Source organism: Serinus canaria, chromosome 1, assembly GCF_022539315.1.
Source record: "Serinus canaria isolate serCan28SL12 chromosome 1, serCan2020, whole genome shotgun sequence".
In the NCBI taxonomy this organism is placed as follows: domain Eukaryota; kingdom Metazoa; phylum Chordata; class Aves; order Passeriformes; family Fringillidae; genus Serinus; species Serinus canaria.
This window is the reverse complement of record NC_066313.1, coordinates 107,325,877-107,350,469: the sequence shown is the minus strand read 5'-3', so window position 1 is coordinate 107,350,469 and position 24,593 is coordinate 107,325,877. Positions and strand designations below refer to the sequence as shown.

Here is a 24,593-nt window from a genome sequence, read left to right as displayed (position 1 = left end):
TTATCTAAATGCATTTGAAGATACTCAAATGGAACACATGCATTTTTATGCCATTCACTCTTAAGCTCTTCATAATTATTTTTATGTGTATCATTCACCTCAATGATTCACATTTTCTCTATTCTTGAACCATGGTCACTCATAATTTATACATGTTCTATATTTTATATTGCCAGTAGGCAACATGTGTTGTATTTAATCATTATATGCAGACAACTTGTTTTCTGGCTCTAAAAACACAAAACCCAGGAAATTCCCAGTGGTGGAATTTCTCAACTTCAGCAAGGCTTTGACACTGTCTCTCACAGCCTTGTGGGCTGTCAGAGCATCAGTCTAAAGCTTCCATGTGTGAAGCTCCCAGTTCTGGTAATAATGTGATTCTCACTTGTTTTTCAGTGGTATAGGTTGCACTCCTCTTTTATAATGGCTATTTGTCTGTCCTCAGAAACACCAGTTTGCAAATTAAAACCATAATTGCATTTAATTTCAGTGCGAAAAATGAAAGTTGATGTTGTGGTTTCATGCTGGTAGGCAGGTGAGCCCTCCCAGCTGCCCACTCACTCCCCCTCAGTGGGATGGGGAGAAGAATCAAAAGGGTAAAAGTGAGAAAACTTGTTCATGGTTTTTGCATCTTCCCCCTCTTGTTGCTGTGGCTGCTGTGCTGCAGAACAGACCTCCCCTTCTGTGCTCCCTCCTGCTTTGCCTGACACACTGATCAAATCTGCCAGTATCTACCAACGTAGCTGGTTGTGTTTTATCCCAGAAAGCTCCTAAATCCCACACATTCACTTACTTCCTCTCCAGTGGGCTGGGAGGCAGAACCATAGGGTAAAAGTGGAAATTCATGGTTTGTGAGAAAGAGTTTAATAAGCTTAAAGAAAAAGAAAACAAAAAGAACCAAGTGATATAAAGCAACCCCATCTGACCAGTGCCCAGTGAGTTCTAAAAATAGCAACACAGCCAGGCTTCCTTCTTGGCTTCTATTGCTGAGCATGGCACCATTGCTCTGGGATATCCCTGGGGCCAGCTTCCCTGCTGAGTCCCCTCCCATGTCCCTGTGCACCCCCAGCCTGTTTCTGCTGGGTGTTCTGAGAGGCAGTGAAGTCCTGCTTGTTGTGCAAGGGCTGCTTAGCAATGGCTGAAGCATCCCTGGGTGTCAACACTGTTTTGTTCACAAGCCCAAACCACAGCCCATATTGTGAAGAAGTCTATCCCAGCCAAAACCAGCACAACACTGGTACATGTTGATACACCAGCTGAAATTCATGTGTTTATAGATTTGAGGAAAATGAGGTTCATGCAGTTATATAGGGATGTGTGTTGAGTTAGCCTTTAAATACAGAAAGCAAAATAAATAGAATTACCTTCATGTTAAAGTTCACCTGAAGACTTAGGTAATGGGAAGAGGAGAAGTAAGTCACACTGTTTGAGTGACTGATTCTGTGGTCATTGGACACAGCACAGTGTGATCTTCAGCAGGTTTCCCAAGATGCTTCAGGACTGTTTGTCCTTCAGTAATATTTTCTTGTAAAGCCTGGTGTTTTACCCTTTAAATTTGGGAAAATTGATTGCAGAAAAAAATATGTGAGGATTAAACATTTTTTTTTTAAAGAGTAAATATACCTGGTTTTGTTTCTTGGTCAGTAGTAACTGCTTCCTGTGTGACAGCGCTGTCTAGTTTCAGATCCCATTCTGAGCCAGTTGTTACATCTGGCCTTTAACATCTTGATGCACTGATTTATAGAGTTGTAGAAATCCAAAAGTATTTTCTGATTGCTTTCTGTAGTTGTCTCTCTGCTCTGGCTGTTGCTCCCTTAATGCTGCACTTTGCCAAGATGGTATGGTCATTCTTGTTCCCCTCTTCTGTGCCATTCCTGCTCTTAGAGATTTTCTTATGGACCTGTTCCCTCTCAGATTTTCATTTCTGAGCTGGAGAGTCGATTAATTTAATGGAGTTTGGATTTTTCACTGTCAAAACCCTGTACCTACTGCTTGATCTTCTGAAGAAATCTGAGTTTATTTTGGCAGTACTGCTGTGTCCATGAATTACAAACCTTGTAAATGAAAATTCTGGTCTACCATTTCATTCAAAAGAATTTTAGAAATCACATTGTGTTAAAGCTGCTGTTGTTCATGTCTGTCCTCTCCTGAATTCCCCAGCCCACACCCTCACCCCAACCTGCTGTTCAGTATCATCAACCAACTGCTCACAGAATAAGCATAGAAAAGAAAGAATGATGAGATAACATATAAATCTTGTAAAATTATGGTTTATAAACTCCACTAGATGTACCAGAATTGATGTCATTATGTAGAACTACAGTATTGCATAATAAAATTGCGCTGGACAAATACAAAACCAAGAGAAGCTTTAATATAATAGGATGGCAAAATGATAGGTAAAAGATCCTGAAATGCAATTTCTGTGAGAATCAGTCAGAAATTATTGTACAAACACCTCTGTTGTATGCTGAAATGTTTTAAGAAAAAGTCAGTTACCATCATATCTTTACAAAATTACACATTTGTGGGAATCTTTCTTTTGAAGATAAGGAAACCCCATAATTTTTTATTTTAAAAAAAAAAAAAAGACTGGCTAGTCATTGTAATTTGTTTAACGTGTTTATATCCAGTTCCATCAAATCTGAATTACGTAAATTCACATCAAAAAACCGAGTTTATATCTAGCTGAAGTGAAGCCTTATGTTTACTTTGTTCATTCAGAGTAATATGAGTATCTTCTGTAAAATCAGAATATTGTATGGAATTAATAAAAACCCACACATTTTGACACAGATTTGGGATTAAAAGTCACATGATTCATTAAAGAAGTTGCTGGTAGTCATATTAAAACCAATTTCTTTACACCTACTTACTTGAGCAGTATTGTTTGTGTGTGTAAAGACAATAAATCATTTTACAGAGTTTGATATCTGGCCTCTATATCTTTCGCCTTTCTGGTCTGTTATACCAGACATTTAATTTGTTCTTGGTTGTGCTGCTTTAGTCATCATGGTGCCAGACATTCCCTACCTTCAGCTCTCTGGTTTTTGAGAAATGTTGCAGTTTGAAATTTGTTTGTGCCTAAATACATAAAGCTGTTTAGTATCTGAGAATGTAGCTGTGGCTATGAAACGTTGTCATTACATTGCTGTTCACATGGCATCAGCAATTATCAAGATTATTTTAATCACATGGAAAGAAAAGTGTCCTGCCAGGGAGGAAGCATGCAGCTGGAATGTGTGGCTTTGGAAATCTAGGAGCAGACCAGTGCCTGAACCTGGCTGATCTTTTTGCTCCATTCTGTGAGTTAAAGTTCCTTGCTGAACTACTTTGTGCAGTCGTCAAATTTGTCACATTGAAGGAAATCTTCGGGAATACCCACATCATCTCTCCTTCACTTATGTAGAATTTTCTGAAAGTGTTGCTTGCTTTTCCTCAGCAAAGACACTTGACACTCATTAAAGTGTTGGAAATACAAGGGTCTTAGTAGGATTGATTATTTTAATTTTGCTGCTTAATAAAACTGAGAGTGTCTTCTGTACTTAAAACTGAATTGATAGCTGTTGTATTCTTCACCTCATTTTTAAGACTCCTGTAACTAAATTCTTGAATATTTTCTTTAAAAATACATTTGTAAATGTACTAAAAATACAAATCTCTTGGAAACCTATTAAAACCAAAACCAAAAAATTCATAAAATCTATAATGGTATCTAGATCTTTCAAATAGGACAGACTTTACTTTTTGCATAATTCATCTATTATTTACATACACAAGCTACTAATATTAATGTATATATACAAGTTTACTTTTACAGGTTCAAACCCCTTTGTGGAAAGGTCCCTAAAGAGTTAGTGTTCTAGTTTAGTCCAACACAAAATGTCTGAGAACTTCCTAGTTTGTTTTCTTGGATAAACAAGAGCAAAAAAATTCTTCTGAAAAGTAACTTCTCATTTTCACAAACAGAAGTACGACTTCTCATTTTTCTTAAGAGGAGGAAAGAGAATTAGTAGCTCCAGAGTAGAGGATTTTGTGATCTGAAATTGATGACCTGGAGTGACAGAGATTCATTTAAACATTCAAATCACAGACTTCTTCCTTGAGTAGCTGGAGTGAGGAGTGGTGGTAGATAATCGATCTTGAGCGTATTGCCCAAGTTTTATGTCTGAAGTGCTCTCCAGGTTTAGGCTTTTCTCTCCATGAAGTTTTCTGCAAATCAGTTGGAATACAGTCTTACGAACACTTCTGGACATTAGGAAATACATAACTGGGTCTAGGCAGCTGTTAAATGATGAAAATATGAGCATCACCTCATTGCAGGTGTGAATGATCTCCATCCAGTAACAGGATGGGGTTTGTAACTGTGATGTGATGTAGACAACTCGGAACATGTGATAAGGCACAAAACAGATGGTGAAAATTATGAGAACAATGAAGGAATTTCTTGCTGTCTTGGTGTATTTTCCTGCATTGGGAAAATTTGCCCTTCTCCTCGAAATTTTCAGAAGGTTCTTGGCAATTTTAACGTACGAAAGTATCAAAAGGAAAAAAACTATCCAAAAAATCAGTACAGTGATATAATTTAAAATTGCTTCTGTTTTTGCATTCTTTTTGCTTCGGTAATGAAAGCACTTGGTAGAGTTGCTGTCCTCAGCCTTAAAGAAAGATGGTGCAACTACCACTATAAATCCTGCCAGTGCAATGGCCCACACTGTGCAGCAGATCTGCACGCTCCGGGTAGTGGTTAGCATCTTTGGACGCTTCACAGACTTCGTTATTTTTATATAACGATCCAGACTAATTAGTCCCAGCAGTACTATGCTAATGTACATGTTCATGTAAAACAGAGTTCCCACAACCTTGCAAAAAACCCGCCCGAACAGCCAGCGGTTGGTGGCATGATAGAGGATCCGGAAGGGAAGACAGAAGATGAGCAGGAGGTCTGCAACTGCTACGTTTAGCAAGTAAACTTGGATAGAATTCCTCTTCTGATGAATGCCCAGGAAAGCAAACAGGGCTACAATATTTCCAACCAATCCAACAAGAAAAATAATAGAGTAAAAAACTATCAAAGCAAGTGAGAGTGAGTTGTTGTCATCCAAGGAACAGCTGGCATCATTGTGGCTTTCTGAGGCATTTATGGTCAGGTTGGTTTGGTTACTCCAAAATTCTTCCTCGTGTGGACCAATGGTTGGTAAATCAGCTGGAGTTGCAGCCATCATTTGAGAAGGGGTTTTAGCTGTTCTGCAAAAAGACAAAGAGAGATTTTAAGAATTAAATCTCAAGTGTCTGTCTGCTTTATACCCTACAGTCTAATGTGGTATAAACATAAAAGGCAGTAGCTAAAAGGAATAAATGCACCAAGTATTGATGTAGCTGAATAGAAGGAGTTTCAGCCAGATATCATCTAGGTAATTGCAGGCAAGAGAGAACAGATAGTGTAGAGTACTCACAGATAAATATTTATGTAATTACAGTGTTATTACTGTTTTGTGTTGTTTAAAAGTCAACTATTACATTTTCCTGCAAACTTAGGAATTTTCTTTATCTATAAGAATAAATAAGGTTTTTAAGTTCACTTCTTAGGACCAGAATTTCTAGCACAGAAAAAATTTTAACTAAGTTGCAGGGACAAATAAGCATAGCTAAGTATTCTCAGTGTTGACACAAAGTACATAGAAGTACATTAAAGGAAGTCTAAACTCATTTTAATTTTAAATAATTCACATCTCTCACATGTGACTCACTGGTTCTCACTTTAAAAAGCATTAATCATTTAATAATATTTATTTGGCTATGTACTGTGTTATAAGTAACCCTGTGAGACAGTATTATTGCAGTAGCTTGTCTTTAATAATCTGTACCTTCACATAAATGTAAGTGTTTTTTTCCTTTTCTTGGCTATTCACAACTCAGTATTACACAAAGAAACTACTATTAGCCGGAAATCACAATAATGCAGTAACAGGTTGTTTTCAAAACTTTCTTGTTTTCATGGTTTTCTTTGCTTTCATTGAATAGTTTTTAATTTCACAAAGCTTATTGCTGACCAGGAAAGTACAATGTGAAAGATAAAAATCAGCCTTGACCAACAAAGGCACACCAGAAGTGTGTGGTTTGGAGAGCAGTCACATGAAGGCATTTAGAGAGGTGTTTATCTCTGATAAGTGATGATAAAACTTTAGCCTTTGACTTGTTTGTCATAGCAACAAGAAATGCCATTAAAAAAAGTTTCTTTAGAATATTTTTGTTTTACAGAGGAAAGAGGTTTTTTCCCATAATCTCACAAAATTTTCAGAAGTGGTTTTAGCACTCTGCACTTGGTTTTCTGGCAACTGCTATGGCGAAGGAAAAAACAAAAAACCACTGCTGTATATGTAATCTTAAAATAACTTTTATGCTAGGACTGTGTGTAGGCCATGCAATTTGCATGCTGGGTCTTAAAAAATGCAAATTTACATTTAATTCTGTGATGCAGCCACAGCAGTGAAAGCAGCAACACTTTAGACAAAATTCTTCAGAAAACCTAATGTATTTACAGAATCTGAATTCTAGAGAGGAGAGTCTAAAATATTTTAACATCCTGTGTTGTCTGACCCTACAATTGCATTAAACTGGTAGGGTACATTAGCAGTTTCCAAACCAACTGTTCTCATACTTGCCACTTGATATTGTCAGAACAAGTAATTTCAAGAGATTGATTTCAAACTGCAATGTTTTCAATATATCTTGAAACCCATCTACTGCAATGACTTCATGTTTAAGTTGCTTTTCCATGAAAATGTTTGCTATGGGGACTTGTATAAGGAAGTTTAGATCAATGAGAGAGAAACTTGGGTTACACTGCAAATGGATTTGGAACTAAACTTTTCACTCTCGTAAGTTGTGTCACCTCTAAGCAAGCAGACGTGCCTAAACCTAGATTTTAAGAGAATTAAAATGAAGAGAACTATAGCTTAAATATAAAAGAAGTCACTTACCATTTATGTGCTAAGAAGTTCTGCTGGTTCTCAAAAGCACTGGTGAAGACCAGGAGGAGAAACGTGCAGGTCCTTTTATTAGAAAGCTGCAGCAGCAGCTTCTCTCTGAAAGTGGCGAGCTCCAGCTGACTCGTGCAATTGGCAACAGGGGGAAGTTTTAACTGGTGTTGCAACTGCTTTGCTTTTTTTTTTAAAGGCATTTTTAACTGGCTATACCAAATTTATTTGAGCTCTGCTGAGAGAATTTCTGTAGTAAATTTTTCTTAGTTTTGCTCTGAATTGGAGATTGGAAGTTTTTTTCTCAGAGGTTTTGTTTCTTATGAGAAGTGCCAGTGGTTTTTTGGGTGATGATGATGTTGGTACAATCTGTCATCTCTTTAACACTTCGTGGAAATACCATCACTTTTTTCCAGTAGAGGGTAAAGATAAGTCAGCACCACAGTGTAAGGGTACATTTTGTAAATGTTTGTATAGTTCTCCCATCTACCTTTCTCCTTGCCTGGGATTAGAATCCTTTCTCACTCCAAATGACAGTGACGAGAGGATGTGAAAGTGCCCAATGTGTGCATCTGAACCATTTCACTAAGGCAGAAGTGAAATCCAATATGCAGCAATAATACCACCTGCTAATACTCTTCCAAGTGGGGCACAGGAATTGAAAATTACATTTATAATTTGGGAATTTAAGAGTGAGTTCTAGAAGACCTAATATGACAAGGCCTAAATTAAACTAAGATCTCAAGAACATTGCTTTGAAGTCTTTGTTCTCATATAGTTTAAACTTTTACAGAAGGATATGGGTGGTTAGAGATGATAACTTCACAGGTAGTCAGAAGGAACTTTCCTGGTAGGTCCTGTGCACTTTTTTGAGTTCCTAGTTTTGCAATTTAAGCAGTAATGTATGCTCAGGAAGTAGTATACAAATTTGAGGTTCTTCATTTTAAATAATATGGTATTGAAAAGAGAGGCTTTGAGTAAATGCAGGAAGTTCTAAATTAAATGCAATTATTTGAGTATGTGTATTTAATACCAAATTGTGTTCTAATAGATTTTTTCTGTATGTTGTTTTCCTCCTGCAGCAGTCAGGACCCATCTGAATTGTTGTATAATCTTATTTCATTTTTATACATTACACCTCACTGTTATTTGTGGAAAATCAAAGGTATAGATGCCTATGGCTGGAATCCAGTTTAGACACCTAAAGAATATCCCTCACAGGAATATTCCAGGGGTGTTCCTTTTCTTTCCTGCACTTGAGAAGTGCAGAGTGAATTCTGTGATTAAGGCTCAAAACAGAGTTTTATGTTCTCTGTGAGAAGGACAAGACCCCACAAAACATAGCATAAGCAAGATATTTCAGCTGGGGAATTGAAACAGTATAAGGGTTAATAGGATGAAAGACAAAAATGAAAAGTAATACCAGGTAAGAAATTATAGACATGAGTTTTTTATTACCATTTTATCATGATTTCACTTTGTGTTCCTTGCTAGTTCTGATAAGTTCTGAAAGGATTTTGCTATGCCTGGGGCAATAAAAGGGAAGCCAATGTAGAAAGAGGAGTCCATGCCAGAAAAGAAGATAACTGAAATTAAGAAATTATTTTAAAAAACCAAAATCTAACCTGTGCTCACAGATGTATGAAAGTAGGTTCTAAAACACCGATTGTTTTTCTCAAACAATGTAATAATTTGTCTGGATTTTTGTCTTTTCAGCCACACTGTGTACTGCTTGCCTCAAAAGAGAATTCAGCCCCAGTAAAGCTTGGTGGCTTTGGGGTAGCAATTCAGTTAGGAGAGTCTGGGCTAGTTGCTGGAGGTAAGAAACTTTCCTTGTAAGTTATTTAGTGTTGTGCATGTTGTACTGCAGAGTTCTGTTCTTCTGACACAGCCTGGCCTGCAAAACAAGAGCTCAGAAATAATATTTCACTACAGACTTAGTTAACATGGTAAATGCACACAGCCAAGCTAAATTGGTAGTGGAACATAACGTGCATTCACACATTGAGCATTAAATCCCTGTCAATGTTACTCAGCAGGAGCTCATGCTGGTTTGATCAAAATAAAACTGAAAAAACCCAAAGGGTTTTCCACTTTAATACAAGCTTTGGCTTAATTCTGCCATGCTTGGTAAAGCAAAGAAACCAAAAATGCAGTCATTGAAGCACTTGAGTAAGGACTTACTGCAGCATCATCAGTGCTGCCCTCTTTGATGGGCAATTCCTGTCAGAAGGCTGTGCTGTTTAATAGCAAAACTGGTTTTCACATGGGATTCTTTTCTGTGTTTTACAATTTCATTGTAATTATTGCATAAGACATCAATATCTTGATACGTATGTATATTTTTGACTGTGTTTTGTTTTCTGTGGATTTTATTTCCTCTAGCTGCCTTCCATATTGTTCCAGACAATAGGGTTGTGCTTTAATCAGCCTGCACAGATGAAGACCCAATCAATTTTCTGATGCTTTCATTGCCAGAGTAGGAGACCACAACAAAACATTTTGTTAGTTTTAATATTTTTTTCTTCAGAATTAGTAACTTTCTTCAGTACCATGCATCTTCAAAATCTCAGATTTCCTAATTTAATCACTAAACATTCTGTGTCAATTTGAGTTTTGTACATTTTTTTAAATAAAAGGCAAATCAAATATAAATACATCAACAGCTTCCATTCCCTTCCAGATATTGCTGATACCCTGGAAATATCCAAGTATCTTATTAACTAGAAGCATCTTTTCCAAGAATTTACCCATTCAGTTAAGCTGTAATAAAAAGATCATTGTTTTCTTGTGTTACTCAGATTTTCTGTACCTCAGTCACTGCTTTTTTTAGTGGTAGTTTCTACACTTTTGTTTCTAATTATCTCATTTTTCTTCTTTATGTTCTCCTGAGCAACTTTACCCACTCCTTCTGTTTCAGCCATTCTTCTGGAGGTAGTCAGATGCAGTGTACTGCCAGCTACCAATTGTCTAGCAAGAAAATTTCAAGTTCAACTTTGAAAAAAAAAAAAAAAAAAAACTGCATTTCCCCTGAAGTTTACCATGGCCTTCCTTTTGTGTGACTGTTCCCAGTACTGTGATCCCCCTCACTGCTCCTGTGCTCAACCTCCAGCAGTGATCAGTGCTGGGGGCTGTTTGCAGCTCTCACAGAAGATCTCGAACCTCACCACTGTGATATTTATCAGTACTTTTTGCTTCTTCCACCTCAACTTCTGCCATGTTGGTCTGCCTTCACACAATTATTTTTTTCCCTTTTTCTCAGCTGGCATCTCCAATTTGCAGCCTTTTCATTGGCCCTTGTTGCTTTCAAATTCCACTCATTTTCAGGGAAACCCAGAGTAATTCCACTCCATTTATATACTGTGGAAAGTCTCCTTAACAGACTCCTCTCTTTCTTCTCCTCTTCCAATCCAGTCTTTTAAGCACAAACTACCTCTGTTATCTGGCACTTCTTTTCCCTGCCAGAACCCTACCTGAAGACAGATTATTAGACAGTTCCCTACACAGAACTGGCAAGGTCTTGTTTATTCAGTTTTACACTATAACACATGTGTTATATGAAAGCTGTCAATAACTGGCTGTTTGAACTGGACTATAAATTCCTTATAAATCAGTGTTTATCTACACATTTGTTTAAGGGTGTTATTCATATGGATAAGTTTTGTCATAATAGTAACAATAATTTACAGGCACTTCTTATTTCTCAATTGTTTCACAAAAAAAGTAGAAATTCTCCAAATGGAGAAGTCTGAGCAGCATCATAACCAACCTGTTCACTTTCTCATTGCTTTTCTAATTTTTAGTGGAAAACATTGATTCCTCTTGACGTAGTCAATTATTTCCCTTTTAGCATGGCATTATTTCCCTTTTAGCATGGCCATGCTTGCATTTGGTAGTTAGTACATAAAAAAAGAAATTCTCTAAAAAATAAAATCTGTAATGGCATTAAGATAATTTTACCCACCTGAAATCCCCTGTGCTTTGTTTGTGCTGTTTTTCCTACTTCTGTACACCTTGACACACCTGTGCCTAGCAATCCCAGATTCAGGAGGACAAACTAAAGGGAATTTTCTCCCTCAGTGTGTTTGAAGCCAGCCTTCAAGCTGGCTTCAAGCTTTTGCTTTGTTTGGGACTGTAACATTTTTTGACTTGACAAAGACATCTTTATCAGAGTGTGCATAAATTGCTGGGGAAGGATTTTTGTAGTGAAGTTAAATTAAACCCCAGGTATTAAAATCTTTTTATATAAGTCCAAAGACAAACTTGTGAAGTTTAGAAGGATTGTAACTAAAGGATTCTTTCTTTCAAGGAGGTGGATGGCTGTTTCACAGAAGTGTAAGAGCTCATGAGAACAAGCCATGACATCATAGTAGATGTCATTGATGAAAATGTGTAAGGAGAAAATTTTAGGAGTGACTGTATTGTATCAGCTAACAACTCAGATGACATTATTTTTAAGAAAGTTCAACTATTAGTTATTATTTACTTTAAGTAAAATAAAGTACATAAAAAAAGGGACGTAGCCGTAACTCATTTCTTCATAAGACCAGAGGGGAAGATGTTAGGACATATTCTTTGTTCCACTCCATTTGCCCCTAAGCTGCAATAAATGGCTAAGAATCATGTGTTGTCATCTGAGCTAGAGGGAATAGGTTTCATGAGCTACCAATCTCTAATGGTCTCTTCTTGTTTCAGTTCTTGTGATCAGAAGTGGGAAATTGTGCTATGAGCTTCACTTGAAGCCTTGAAGTAGGCAAGGAACTTTATAAAGGAACTCTGGCAGTATACATCTCAGTTAGAGATCATCATAATTTATAAGTGAATTCCTTTAAGGAACAGCACAGTTCCAAAAGACAAACAGTCTGTGTTGCATTGTTATGATGCAGCTGGAGTAGTGGAACCTCTGGGAAGTCAGTAATTTCATAGACTAGTCTCACATTATGATCTCTGTCTCTTTCCTTGAAGAGTTTTCTTGCAGAGCATAGTATGAATTGTCACAGTATTTTCTTAACTGTGACATCAGATTTATCTGATATCAGATATCTTAGATGCTAAATCTTGGGATTTTTAGCTAGTATATGCTATAAAAATCTGAAGGAACAAAAACAATCGAGTTCTCAACTGATAATTCCTTCACTTAATCTACTTAATTTCTCCTGGTTTCAACTAGTGCATAGTTAGCTGTACAGAGCTAAACAGGATGAGGTTCTTCACCTGGGGGTAGTTAACTGTCAATAGTTAAATGTCACAGATACCATAATGCTAATCCAGTCCAGTATTAATTTGCATGTATAATAATACAGTTAGTTAGATGCCCCAAAATCCTGTAGTATCCTCATGTAAATTATTATCTTACTGGAAAACATCTTATGTGTTCTTAGTGGCAGTACAACACATTAATACCAAGTGCTCTTGGTTCCCTGTGGGCTGTGTTTTTGGACTTACTAACAAAACAGCAAAGGAAGGCATTGCCATAAATTTCCCTCTAATTAAGACTATGAAATGGGGGGAAAGGGGGCAGAATTTTTTAGAGTTCCTTATTTATTGTTTTGTTCTCTTCAATGCAAAAATGATCATAGAATGGTTTGGGTTGAAAGTGGACCTTTAAAGCTCATCCAGTCCAACCTCATGGTAGGAGCAGAATGCCTTCTAACAGATGAGGTTGCTCAGAGCAACCTGATCCTGAATGTCTCCAGGGGTGGAACATCTGCCATCACTCTGGGCAACATCTTCAGTGCTTCACCAAACTGAACCTTTGTGGTTTTATAGACCCCAGGTTAGAAAACTCTTTTTTTGTTTGTTTTTAATGTTGGGAGGTTTTTACACTGCGCAGACGATTTTTCCTTTTCATCATCAGGGTCTGATTGGTATTTCGAAACTTTCGTTTGTTTTCCAAAGAGAAGTAAAATTTTGTAAGCTGAGATGCTACACTACAATTCTTCTTTCTCTCACAGGGTAGTGTTTTCACTTCTTTTTTTTTTCCTGAAAAATAAAAGAACGTGAGTCCCTTCACAGCTTTGCCTTTAAGAGACTTTGTTGCATTTAAAAGATACAGCTGTGGTTTTCTGTCACAAAATGCCTCTCCACATCTGGGCTGATTTGAGAGTGCTTACAGGAGGCTAATATGTTGAGAAATAATTTAGGTTTGCTTCCTCCATCATAGTTTTATGACAGAAAAGGCCATTGAATTAATTATAATTAGTCTCGTCAACCTGTGAGCTTTGCTTTGTTTGTTTTCTGAACACTCATATCCCGTGGTCCAGTTGTCTGCTGATGCATCTTTTAAACACATTTTCTTCAGACAATCTTCTGTGCTGAAGCTGAATTACCTCTTTTTCTGCACCCTTTTTTTCCTTTTTTTTTTTTTTTTAATCTACTCATCTTCTCTGTAGACCTGCTTTAAACATCTCTATTGTCTGGAGTAATGTGGAAAGGAATTAATAGTAGTAAAGTACTGCCCTCTCTGATCTGTTGTGTGTGATTCTTTGATTCCTTCCACATTATTCTGGACATCCCACTCTTTTAGAAACACCTTAATTTGTGAGCATATTTCTTATTACACTATTGTGAGAGGTCAGATGGTGATGTTTATTAGTACCTCACATTTTTTTTCCTAAAAATTATTTGTTCCAGTTGTTTCCTTATACATCGTTCAGATACTACTGCTGTTGAAAGACTCTCCTTCTGATATCTTGGTCATCAATCCCCTGCCTTAGGGATGACAAAATCTGATTGGGTCTCTGTATATACTCTTCTTCTTGTGGAAAGCATAGTCCTATTGTCTGGAATAATATGGAAAGAGTCATAGAAACTAAATTACCAAAGGTAAGTCAAAATTTATCTTTAGTGCTTGTAAATGATATCAGATTGACAGCACCTGAAGACTGAAGCTCTCTGTTTAACCACAGGAAAAATCAGCATAATTAGCAACTTTATAAGTTTATAGGCAGACAACATGCCTTAAAAACTGGCTGGTAAGAAATAAGGTGTCCTTACCAATGTAGCCTGGATGTCCCTGTCCAGGCACTGAGTGCTTCCTAACTCAGCAAACACTTTGGTGTAGGCATTCGCAGTGAAATGGGTGGAGGCAGGTATCACATGCCACTGTTGAGTCTTTGTACAGTGATGATTTTCAGCTAATGCCACTCTAGAAGGGAGAAGAAGAACCTAAATGCACACAGAGAGAAAAGTGATTCCAGTCTTCCATATGATTTCTTCTCAAAATGGATACAACTAAAAATCCTCTGTGTGTGCATGCATGCAATCTATATTCAGTTCAAATGTTGTTTTTTCATGCACAGTCATTTGAATATATCCATGAGTGTGCTTATATTCTGAAGAATAAAAAGCCTGTGGAAGGCAGAAGTCACCTGTTTCAGAGAAAAGTGCCTTTGTTTACTGTTCATTCTCAAACTGCCTCCAGAAAGATGCAGACTTTCTCCCAAAATACCAAAGACAATTCAAAAGTTTCTAAAATATTTTAAAACTGAGCTATTTAGAAGAATTTTAAAATTTTACACTGGACATGTTTACAAGGCAGATTTTCTACTAAATAATTTTCAGCAGAAATGATATTTGATCTAAAAGGCAGTGAATATCCATGGTTTTAGACAACTTTGCTGTCTATTGACTGTATTTATGCTGTTACTGATATTCCTTGCAGTTCTTGTATTTGCAACATAGGAAAATTCCCCATCTGTGTAAGTTCATGTGTGCACTTTGTTCATTTTCCTGAGCCAAGTTCAGTTCAAAGGTGCAGCTCAATAGTCCTTGCTCAGGTCAGTTTTTAGAATAACTTCAAAAGCATCATTTGTTCCTTTATGAACCCAGTGGAATGGACACAAGGATAACAGCTGGCCCAGAAACTTCCATAGCCTTTTTAATATGTACACACACACACACACACACACACACATATATATATATATATATATATATATATGCATTTTTAAATCCTGTTTGACTGGACAGTTCAGTCTCAACCAGTTAAGTTTCTGCTTCTTCTGGGTTTGCTTTTTAATTGACATAAAATTGTGATTTCCACAATTATGTACCCACCCACCTCATCCCTCTCATCTGAAGTATTGGGATCTTGTAATCAGCATTAACAAAACCAAATCTGTCTCCAACTGTTTCCACTAATTGTAATCTAGCAGTGGTAAATGACAGGATTTCATTAACCTAGCCCAGTTTTCTTTTTCATTTATTTTGTATTTATGGAGTTTTCATTTTAAGTTTTAAAGTGAGGATTGGGGTTTAGTACCACTGGTTTTTCAGTTGGATTTTAAGTAGCATCCATTTTTCATCTGGTTTATGGCAGCAGCCTGGTGGGGACTTAAAGAGCTGTGTAGTGTTTCCTTTTTAAAAATCACTCTATTCCTTCTGTTCCATGACAAGCAGTTCATCAAAGTGGATTTTTACTGTGTCCTGGGTTTGGACCAGGCCAACAAAGATCAAGTTCTTCTACCTGTGATGGAAGAAACACCTTCTAACTTCAGGGGACCAGAAAGTTGTGTGATGATCAGAGAGGGACTGGTTTTTAACCATCACTTGTCTGTTTGTAAGAGCACCGAGTGAAGGTGCAGCCTCACATTCTGATGTGAGGTCTCCAGATGAAGCAGAATAGGAGCTTTGAAGTATCAAATAGATTTGGATAGTGGGAAGCAAAGACAGAAATTAAACCACCTCCTCTCCTCACCTTCCCAGGTTCAGCTTCACTGTCTCACTCCTGACTCGACCCCAGCCCCAGATGGTTCAGGGAGGATGGGAAATGGCAGTTCCCAATCTCCTCACTTGCTGGGCAGGTTTTTTTCCCTTTCTTACACACACTTTCCCTGCTTTCTCACACATCTGTCCTGACTGCTGGGCTGAGCTGTGCCTGCAGTGACCCCTTGGAACTGTGTGTGTGTGGGATGGGGCAGCTCCAGCCCCTCCTCAGAGAGACCACCCCTGCAGCCCCAGTGCCAGCACCTTGACACCTAAATTCCTACACTCCATCCTGCTATTGGATTGCTTTTTTAACATGTCTTGCTGCTAAATATGCTGTTTCCACCAGGAGAAAATGTAATTGTTTGCAAAGACATGAGATATTCTTCACTGAAATGCCCAGCAGACCCAAGTGCATTGACAAAGAAACCCCAAAGCCAAACCCCAAACCTTTAAGTGTTGTTCTCACAGCACACAGTCATTTTTGTACTATGTTCACCTCTGCAATTTCTAATTGAAACCACAGAAAGTTCCTGAGCTGAGAGGGCTGGCACATAATTGTTGAAATTACACATTAAATCAACTTAGATATCATTTGACATTTAAGGTTCATGGTTTCATTAACTACTTTATCCAGACAACTGTGCCTTAATGCCTCTTTTAAATAGCTTGTTACCCTATGTGATATTTCGTCTTTTGCTGATTTTCCCTGTTTGTCTTCAGGGTAATCCCTCTTCTCTACACTTGTTAGATTTTATAGCAGCAATTATAAAGCATGGTGGGAAGGCAGAATTTTCAAAGTATATACGATTTTCCATTTGTATTTATGAAAAATATTTAATTGCACTTTAGTGCCATAAAAGCTTTTTTTTTTTTTTCAACATGTAAGAAGGGTTACACCTGCTCCAAAATTGCACATGGGTTCCTTTGCACCCAAGTCTCAGGAAGTTCCCACTAAGACAAACAAGACTTGGTTAAGGCTCTGTGGTCTGTGGTGATCTCCTGAGTTAAAGGTTTCCAGGCTATGGTAGGCACACCACGAACATCACGTGAGCAGTCTCAGGGATAGAAAAATGCTCTTTGATCAGGCAGGTGTTGCTGCTTATGCACAGGCATAGCCTGATACAGAGCTGGAAATGTTGATGCTTTTCCTGTCACCAGTGATGGCATCCAAAGGAAAAAAAAAAAGTTTAAACTGTATAGATACAAATTTTTAGGCATGTAAAAAAGACCCAAAAAAATCACAGCAAGTTATGCATACTGGATGTGTGTGTGTATGATTTCCATTTTCCTTGTCTTCCCTGCCACCAGGCATCTAAAAGTGAGAGAGAGTCATCTAAGGAGATAATTCTGTACCTCATATATGTGATTCTGAAGATTTGCCTTTGAGGTTTCTCAGGCTGAAATTATGCCATACACCTACAAAGTGTGTACAGCCCACAAGAAGAATGACTCATCTTTCCCTGTGTGGATCTCTTTCTCTGTCCAGACTAAATATCTTTCCTCCTCCCCTTGTGATATGAGGGATGAGCTGGACTTGCAGCATCTTGGTGATTTAATCTTTTTCAGCTCAGGAAGGAACTGCCCCTTTGCTGTCAGGTTACAGGGACTTGTTAAGATGCCAGCTTAGCCTAGCCTAGCCTAAGCCTAGCCTAGTGATGAGGTAACATCCCTTTGTCACAGACAGATCCCTAACACTTGTTTGGCAGAGGAATTCCCTGCTAAACTGGGATTGAAAAGGTTTGACAGCCACGTGAAGCAGTTTGACAATGGTGCTGTTATTTCTTGAGAGTATGGTTGAAAAGCTGCTCTTTTTGACAACATTTTAATCCTTTAGATGCAAATTAAGAGACCATGGTCAGATAAAGTTCCTGGATTAGGTGGGATAGCCAGAGGATGGTGTTTGCTGAGGAAGCCATGTCCAAATAGTCCCCAGGTGTTGTTCTCAGTGCTGTGACTTGGCTGACTCCCATGCAGAGGGTGAGCAGGACAGGTTGATCAAGCAAGAGTCTCTTTACAAAGACTGAGTTAAATACATGCCCTGCAAACACCCTGGATCCTCTGGGCTGCATTTTAGGCTCTCCTAACCAGCAGGTGCTGCAAGCCTGCAATGGAGCCTCTGAAATCCACTGTAAAAAGCAACAATAATTTATGAAGGAGGTACTAGTGGTGAAAGTTTGCTACACTGATGTTCTCTTTCTTCTGTTGGTACTTGGTGGAACCAGGGTAGCCCAAAGACTGCAGTGTATGAAGTGTCAGTGATAACCTGAGCATTCCAAGCTTAGTTTTTGCAATGGAGACTAAATTCTTTACAATGGGAAACATTTATAAGGAGAGGTAAAATGTTCATTGCTTTTATTCGGCCTAATGTGTTACATAGAAATTGAATTAAGTTATTCTAATCAGTTTTATCTGCTCACAAGATCAGTTGGTGCTAAATACATTTTGTTTTCATAGGAAAACATTATTAAACTCAGTGAAAGCACTCTGTGAAACAAATTAGCATTATCTTTTTATCTGCAGTAAGATACTGCCCTCTTGAAACAAATGAACACCACATTTGCTGGCAATTTGCATTTTTGCTGGCAATTTCAGTAGACCAGCCAAGGTATGGGCAGAGCATCAGACCAAACTCTGCCCTTGTCAGTTAGATGCAGCTTTTTCAAGTTTTCAGTGTGTACTAGAACTCTACAGCATCTTTGTATTTGCTCTCTGAATAATTCCTGTTTCAAAAATTGTCCAAATTGATGGGTTTACTTTTATATGGCACATTTCACTGAAGAGTCCCAGTGCTCTTACAAGTCTTGGTTCACATTCTGCCAGCTTGGGTAGACTATTCCTCAATTTATTAAAGTAAAAACTAAGCAAAAAGGAAAATGCTGATTTCTCTCACTACATATATATAAAATCATAAACTTAAGGTAAAAAAAAAAATTGTGTTAAAAACTTTAAACCATTAACCAAATGTGTTAAAACTGTTTTTGTTTAATGCAGTGATATTCTTCATTTCCATGTTTGACACACATCACTTTGACTCAATTTTCTTTTTATTTCCATTTAGGACGTGTAGGAACACCTCACTTTATGGCTCCAGAAGTGGTAAAAAGAGAACCATATGGGAAGCCTGTAGATGTTTGGGGTTGTGGTGTGATCCTGTTTATCCTGCTAAGTGGTTGTTTGCCTTTTTATGGAACCAAGGAAAGATTATTTGAAGGCATTATTAAAGGCAAATACAAGGTAAATGAGGGCATACATGAATCCTCCAATGAGATGAGCTCTGTTGGTAACATTTCTGAAAGTTGATGTTTGTATTTAGCCTGATTTAAATTTAAAGTTTATGGAACAGGAAGAGAGATTATTTTCCCTCCCCAGTCTGTGTTGTAGCTGATGTGTTTTGTATCATTGCTAGGAATTAGAATATGGAAATATTTGCCCAGATGAAATAATAAATAATTACAACCAGCCCCTAACTGTACACTGAGCCCTGCAGGAAGACAAGAGGTTTAGCTGTGAATTAGAACATACTCTAACCTCACATTTATAAACAATTTAAAATTTTTGGTCAGCTAACAGATCAAAAATTTGATCTGTTATCTGTTTATAACAGAGCTGTCATGAACATTCATCATCATCTTATTGCCTTGATTTAAAACAAAATGCATGTCATTTTACAAATGCAGGCAGGCATTTTCTTCTTAGTGCAGTAAAGTGCAGCTGATAATTCAGCAGGAGCCACTTGCAGCCAAGGGCAGGTCAGTGTGCGCACAAGGGAAGCTGTCACAGCCTCAGCCCACAGACCATTGTGGAGACAAATTTAAAGCTACACCTTCACTGTGGGTTTGCCTAAGATCAGCTTTGCCTAAGATCAGCTTTGCTGTGCTTTGGAACCAAGGTCATACATGAGCTGTGCATTAGCAAATTACAAATGGAAGCTCCCAAAGCTGTCTGATAGTCTGATTTATTATATCACCTTAACAGCCTGCTGAAATGTAAGTGACAGCAGTGTTACTGTACGTGGTCAGGAGCACCTATTTAGTTTTTTTAATTTTATAATCCTTGAAACAGCAGCATTTCTTCATGGTACTAGTTTTGGGATTGCACAGACTGACAGATATTTCACTTTATGGAAGATTTCTTTATGGAACCTCTTAAGCAGCTGAAGCCTTCTGGAAGGATACAAGTTAACTTCTCTTTTTTTAAAAAAAAAGTTACAACCAGTACATTGTGTCCTCTTAGTTCCTTTTCTGTTCCTGTTTTCACAGTAATTTGTCTATTCAGTGAAAATCCTGTCAAATTTGCAATTACCTATATTTCATTAGAGCTGAAAAAAAAAATAAATCACAGCTATAAATGTGCATTTCATAGCCAGATAACATTGCTGAGTGCCCCAATTCAAAGTGACCATTTTTTGTAAAGACTTATTTTAAATAAAATGGACCTGTTATAATGATCAGATTGTAACAGTCTGGTTATATAAAGAGTCTGGTTATAATTTGGAGTTAGCATTTAGTACTTTGTAAAGTTAGCTGTCTATCATCTAAATAAAACTTAGCTTCTTCATAACTTAAAGAAATACTAGAAATACCTTAAGGATATTATCCTTTATATCACATTAAGAATTTTCTTACTTTGGTATGGTTTTATCAGGTGTCCATCATTTTGACTGGTTGGGCAGAAACCTGCATATATGCACAAAATGAAAATATATTCTAAACCATTCTGCACCTTCTATCTCCTAAAGTTCTGCTCTGAAAGCGTTGCAATTGCTGGTATTGTCTCGTCCTTTTATGCTTTCCTAGTGGAAAAACTTTACCTGTTGTGAAGTTGGAAGGAATTTGTTGGGAAGAGCCATTGTCCATAGCATCTTCAGGACAGGACCAGTGTAGTTCACAACAGGCATTCTCTTCTTACCCAGAATCACTGGCATGAAATTGTGGGTTGAAACAGATAAATTCTCATGCCATCTATTGATTTCAGGAGTAGAAATTAATTTCTAATTAATTAAATAATTTAATTTCTGTAAATAATTAATTTAATTTCTGTATTTATCATATGCATCATTAACAGTTAAACAGAGCTTAATTATTTTTTGCTTTATCTAGTGAATGGACACTTATCTGAGCAGAATGTAGAATAGGTAGAAACTGTGCTTATAACATAATAATTAATAAATATATATAAATAATAATATAATAATATAATTGTGATTATAACATAATTCTAAGGAGATGTCTGGGTTTATGTTTTTACTTTTTGTGCCATTTCAGTAACAACTATTGTTCCATTTTTACAAGTTACTAAAACCCTTAGAAATTTCCTTTTACGTTCGTTACACAGAAATGTTTGCAAGCACCAGCCACTGTTAAATCTCTGCAATTATAGTAGATAAACACTAGGTTATTTTCTACATTCTTATTACTAATTTATGTTTTTTCTTGCTCCTGCTCAGATGAATCCTAGGCAATGGAGCCATATTTCTGAAAGTGCCAAAGATCTGGTGCGCCGCATGCTTATGCTGGATCCAGCAGAGAGGATAACAGTGTATGAAGCACTGAATCACCCCTGGTTAAAGGTAGTAAAAGCAGCTGTTTACATGCTGCTTTCTCATTTAAGGGAGAAAAGCATGGATTTCTTTGTTTTTCTGGGCTTTTCAAAGTAGACATGAACTGTATAAAATGTGAGATAATATGCTTTAAATGCTTTCTAGGATTAGAGCCTGAGATTTTAATAATTGCCAGGCTTAAACTCTTGCTTAAGAGCAAACTCAGTTGGACATCTTCAGCAGCACCAGAGTGCAGGGAGTAGGGCTGCATAACATAAAGCTTAAAGAAGGTGTTAATGTGTCTCTCAAACTCTAGAGAAGTAATTTCTGATCTCCTTTTTGCTCAGTCATATCTAAACCTCTTTCCTGTTAGTCATGTAGCCATGCACTCTGTGGGTTATGCTGCTGAACTGTGCTGCTTCCTTACATTAGATTCTTGAAAATATCCCACCAAAAGGGAAGGAAGTAGTGGAGTGTTGCTCCAAGGCCACTGTGACTGCATAAAATTGAATGACATCTGATAATCAAACTGTTTTTCAGTGATGGCAGAACTTACAACACACTTGTAAGCCAGTGGAAGAGTAGTTGCTGCACACTGCAGCAGGAGAAAGTACACCTGTAGCTTCTCAGCAGTCCATCCCTAGTCTGTGCTAAACACTGGGGTTGGAGAATGATGGGTTGTGCTGCAGAATTAAAAGGTGAAAAGAGCTGGTTCAGAGCACTGTATTTTCTTTGGCAGAAGCTGATGAATTAACTATTTTCTTAGTTATCCTTTTCTTTAGTTGGTGTCCAGGGTAGAAAGAGTCATAATATCATTAACTTACACAGGGCACTTATTTTGAAAGGGGGCTGATCTGGTGTCTGCTGCTGGCCTCTCTTTATGCTCTACATGAGACAAAGAGAAACCCACAAAGAAAGAACCTGGGAAGAACAGGATCCTATGCTCTTCTCCCTCCAAGTACATGTAACCACCAATGAATGGAGTCATTCTTAATTTCTCTGCTCTCTTTCTGCCTCTGACTCTTGTATTCCAAGCTGCAGAATGGTCTGGCTTATCAGAGGAAGTCAGGAGTGTTCACCTCTCAGAAATGAAAGTGGTAAAAGCAGCTCTTCTGTGTGTTGGGAAGCTGCAGGTTCAAACCATTCTACTCAAAAAGAGGCAAAGTTCTGTCTCTTGGTCTGGATGTACATAGTGTGTCAAATATCAGAGGGTATGGAAATGAGCACCATGTTTTGGAATCCCAGAATATTCTACAAACACAGATGATCTGTTTTTACCTGCTTGTAAGTGGACTTTTTCTTCACTTTGAGAGCATACCCACATTCATATGCCTAAGCTAGAGCTTGGTTGAGGGTCATTTTGGCAGAAAACCTGTAATTTTTGTTGTTTGAGCAACTAAGCTAATTAGGTTTGTTAAAAGACAATTCTGTAATGTGCATGTGCAAGCTCTGCCTGTGCAGCTTTGCACTTTTGGTCTCTGTGGTTTCTTTTTGACCATGTTGTTATTTGTTGGAGGTCACATGGTTTAGTTTATGACAACTTTGTTTGCCAGGCATTCTATCAGTCAGTCCTCCCATTTTTGCCTACAATAAACTACTTTCTCTGCTGACTCAGAGCTTTTTAAACCATTTATAGATAGGAGCAAATACAGCATGAGATAGAGACATCTTTAGTGCCATAGAGGGACTGCTGTGGTTTCACTCTGATTCAGGAGAAGAATGTGATAAGCACATTAAATTAATGATTTTATATACCTTCAGGGGAAAACGTAGATGGCTGCTGCAAGTTCTGTCCCTTCTGTCACTGCAGTTGTTTATTGGCACATTTTTCATCTGCACCTACAATGGAGAATTCTTCCTGTACCCTCCCCTGGCTGGCACTGGGTTGGCATTTCCTGCCCTGTTGGACATGTACCCCACCTCCCAAACTCACCTGAAGTATCCAGCACCCTGTCAAAGAGTGCTTGAACATATTCCTTCACTGAAGTCTGAATTCCAAACAGCAGAACTGCTTTCTGCTTTGCACTTCAGTGCTAGACACAGACTGACAGCACAACAGTGAAACAAAAGACTGGGGTCTTACTACAAGGTGGGAAACAATTACAAAAAGAAAATATTCTTGGCCTAAGTTAAGAATCCTGTCAAAATGCTTTAATCCCCCTTAATTTCTGGAAGTTTTCCTTAAGTTGCAACAAATCCTCATTTTTCTTATGATATTTATGATCTGGTCCTTTTCTTGTCTGGTTTCTTAGTATCAAGAGGATATTAAAAGCTTGTATTTAATGTTCTTTTGGTTTGTTTTTTGTGGGGCTTTTCAAGGAGAGAGATCGCTATGCATACAAGATTCATCTTCCAGAAACAGTAGAACAGTTGAGAAAATTCAATGCAAGACGAAAACTGAAGGTAAACTCAATGTAGTGTTAAAGCAATAGAATTACACACCTTGAATCTTCTGAGATACTTGATTCATTTAAGAAGTGCTAAGAGAAATCTATGCTCTGAAGTCAGCAATAAAATAAAAAGTTGCAGCAGGCCTTGACAGATGTTTATTGAAATAATGTCTTAGAAAGGCTGTTTGTCCTTACTTTCTTAGTGCATCGTTTTAAAATTTCAGGGCAAATTGTCTGGTATCAGCCAAGGTGTAGATGAGGCCTTCATCTTCAATAATTCAGTAATTCTGTGTAATATGAATTACTGGAGAGAATCATGCAATCGCTTCTGTTATTATTGTTTTACATAATTGTATTATTATTATTATTGTTATTATTGTTTTACATTAATTGTATTATTACATTTAGAATAAAATAAACATAGCAATTTTTAATGTCTTTGTGGAAGAAGAGTAAATACATATTCTTCAGTTTATTCTATTTATCTTTAACTACATACTTGTTTATTTCTTAGCCATGTTGAAAAGAATGTTAACATTTCAGCCCAAGACAACATGGTTTTCCTTCTGTTCCTGTCATGGAATGTTTAACAGAAACATTTCTGAATTCACTGAAAGGTTCAGAAAATTATGACAGAAACATGGAGCATTACAGTTCATGGGCTGTTTTACAATTTGTAATAAAATTCAGAATCAGGTGTTCACACTAAGCTGCTGCTTTGCAAAAGTTTCATGTAGCTGATGATGAGGATGCACAGCTGCCACAGTTCATGAACAGTTCTTTCTCTTAGGTGGTTTGTATGCCCAGGTAATCCTTCCATTAAAATGGTATCTAGTGTATTTTAGAATATGACCTGATTCCTATTCTAGGTGCAATTTCAGATATTTCCTGGATTTCTTCCTGGGGAGGCCACTAAATCTTCCAAGAGAGACAATACATGTACTCAAAGGGAAAGATATTTCGTTTCCTGAGCTT

General features: G+C 37.5%; 2 protein-coding genes across 5 annotated transcripts in view; one reads left to right on the top strand and one right to left on the bottom strand.

The window, feature by feature from the left end:
* The window catches only part of CASK (calcium/calmodulin dependent serine protein kinase), a 186,653-nt gene that overhangs the window by 95,390 nt on the left and 66,670 nt on the right, over positions 1-24,593 (top strand). For all 4 annotated transcript variants that reach the window (XM_050979225.1, XM_030234796.2, XM_050979217.1 and 1 more), the window contains exons 6-9: positions 8,697-8,799; positions 18,748-18,923; positions 21,136-21,258; positions 23,548-23,631. In XM_050979225.1, coding sequence (XP_050835182.1) covers positions 8,697-8,799; positions 18,748-18,923; positions 21,136-21,258; positions 23,548-23,631 — 486 coding nt within the window. The remainder of the gene's footprint in view (positions 1-8,696; positions 8,800-18,747; positions 18,924-21,135; positions 21,259-23,547; positions 23,632-24,593) is intronic.
* Positions 2,255-7,365, bottom strand: GPR34 (G protein-coupled receptor 34). Its single transcript, XM_009089612.4, has 2 exons — positions 6,984-7,365; positions 2,255-5,247 (listed from the first exon to the last, which is right to left on the bottom strand). Exon 2 carries the CDS (start codon positions 5,223-5,225, stop codon positions 4,083-4,085), a length of 1,143 nt encoding a protein of 380 aa, XP_009087860.2. The 5' UTR covers positions 5,226-5,247; positions 6,984-7,365; the 3' UTR covers positions 2,255-4,082.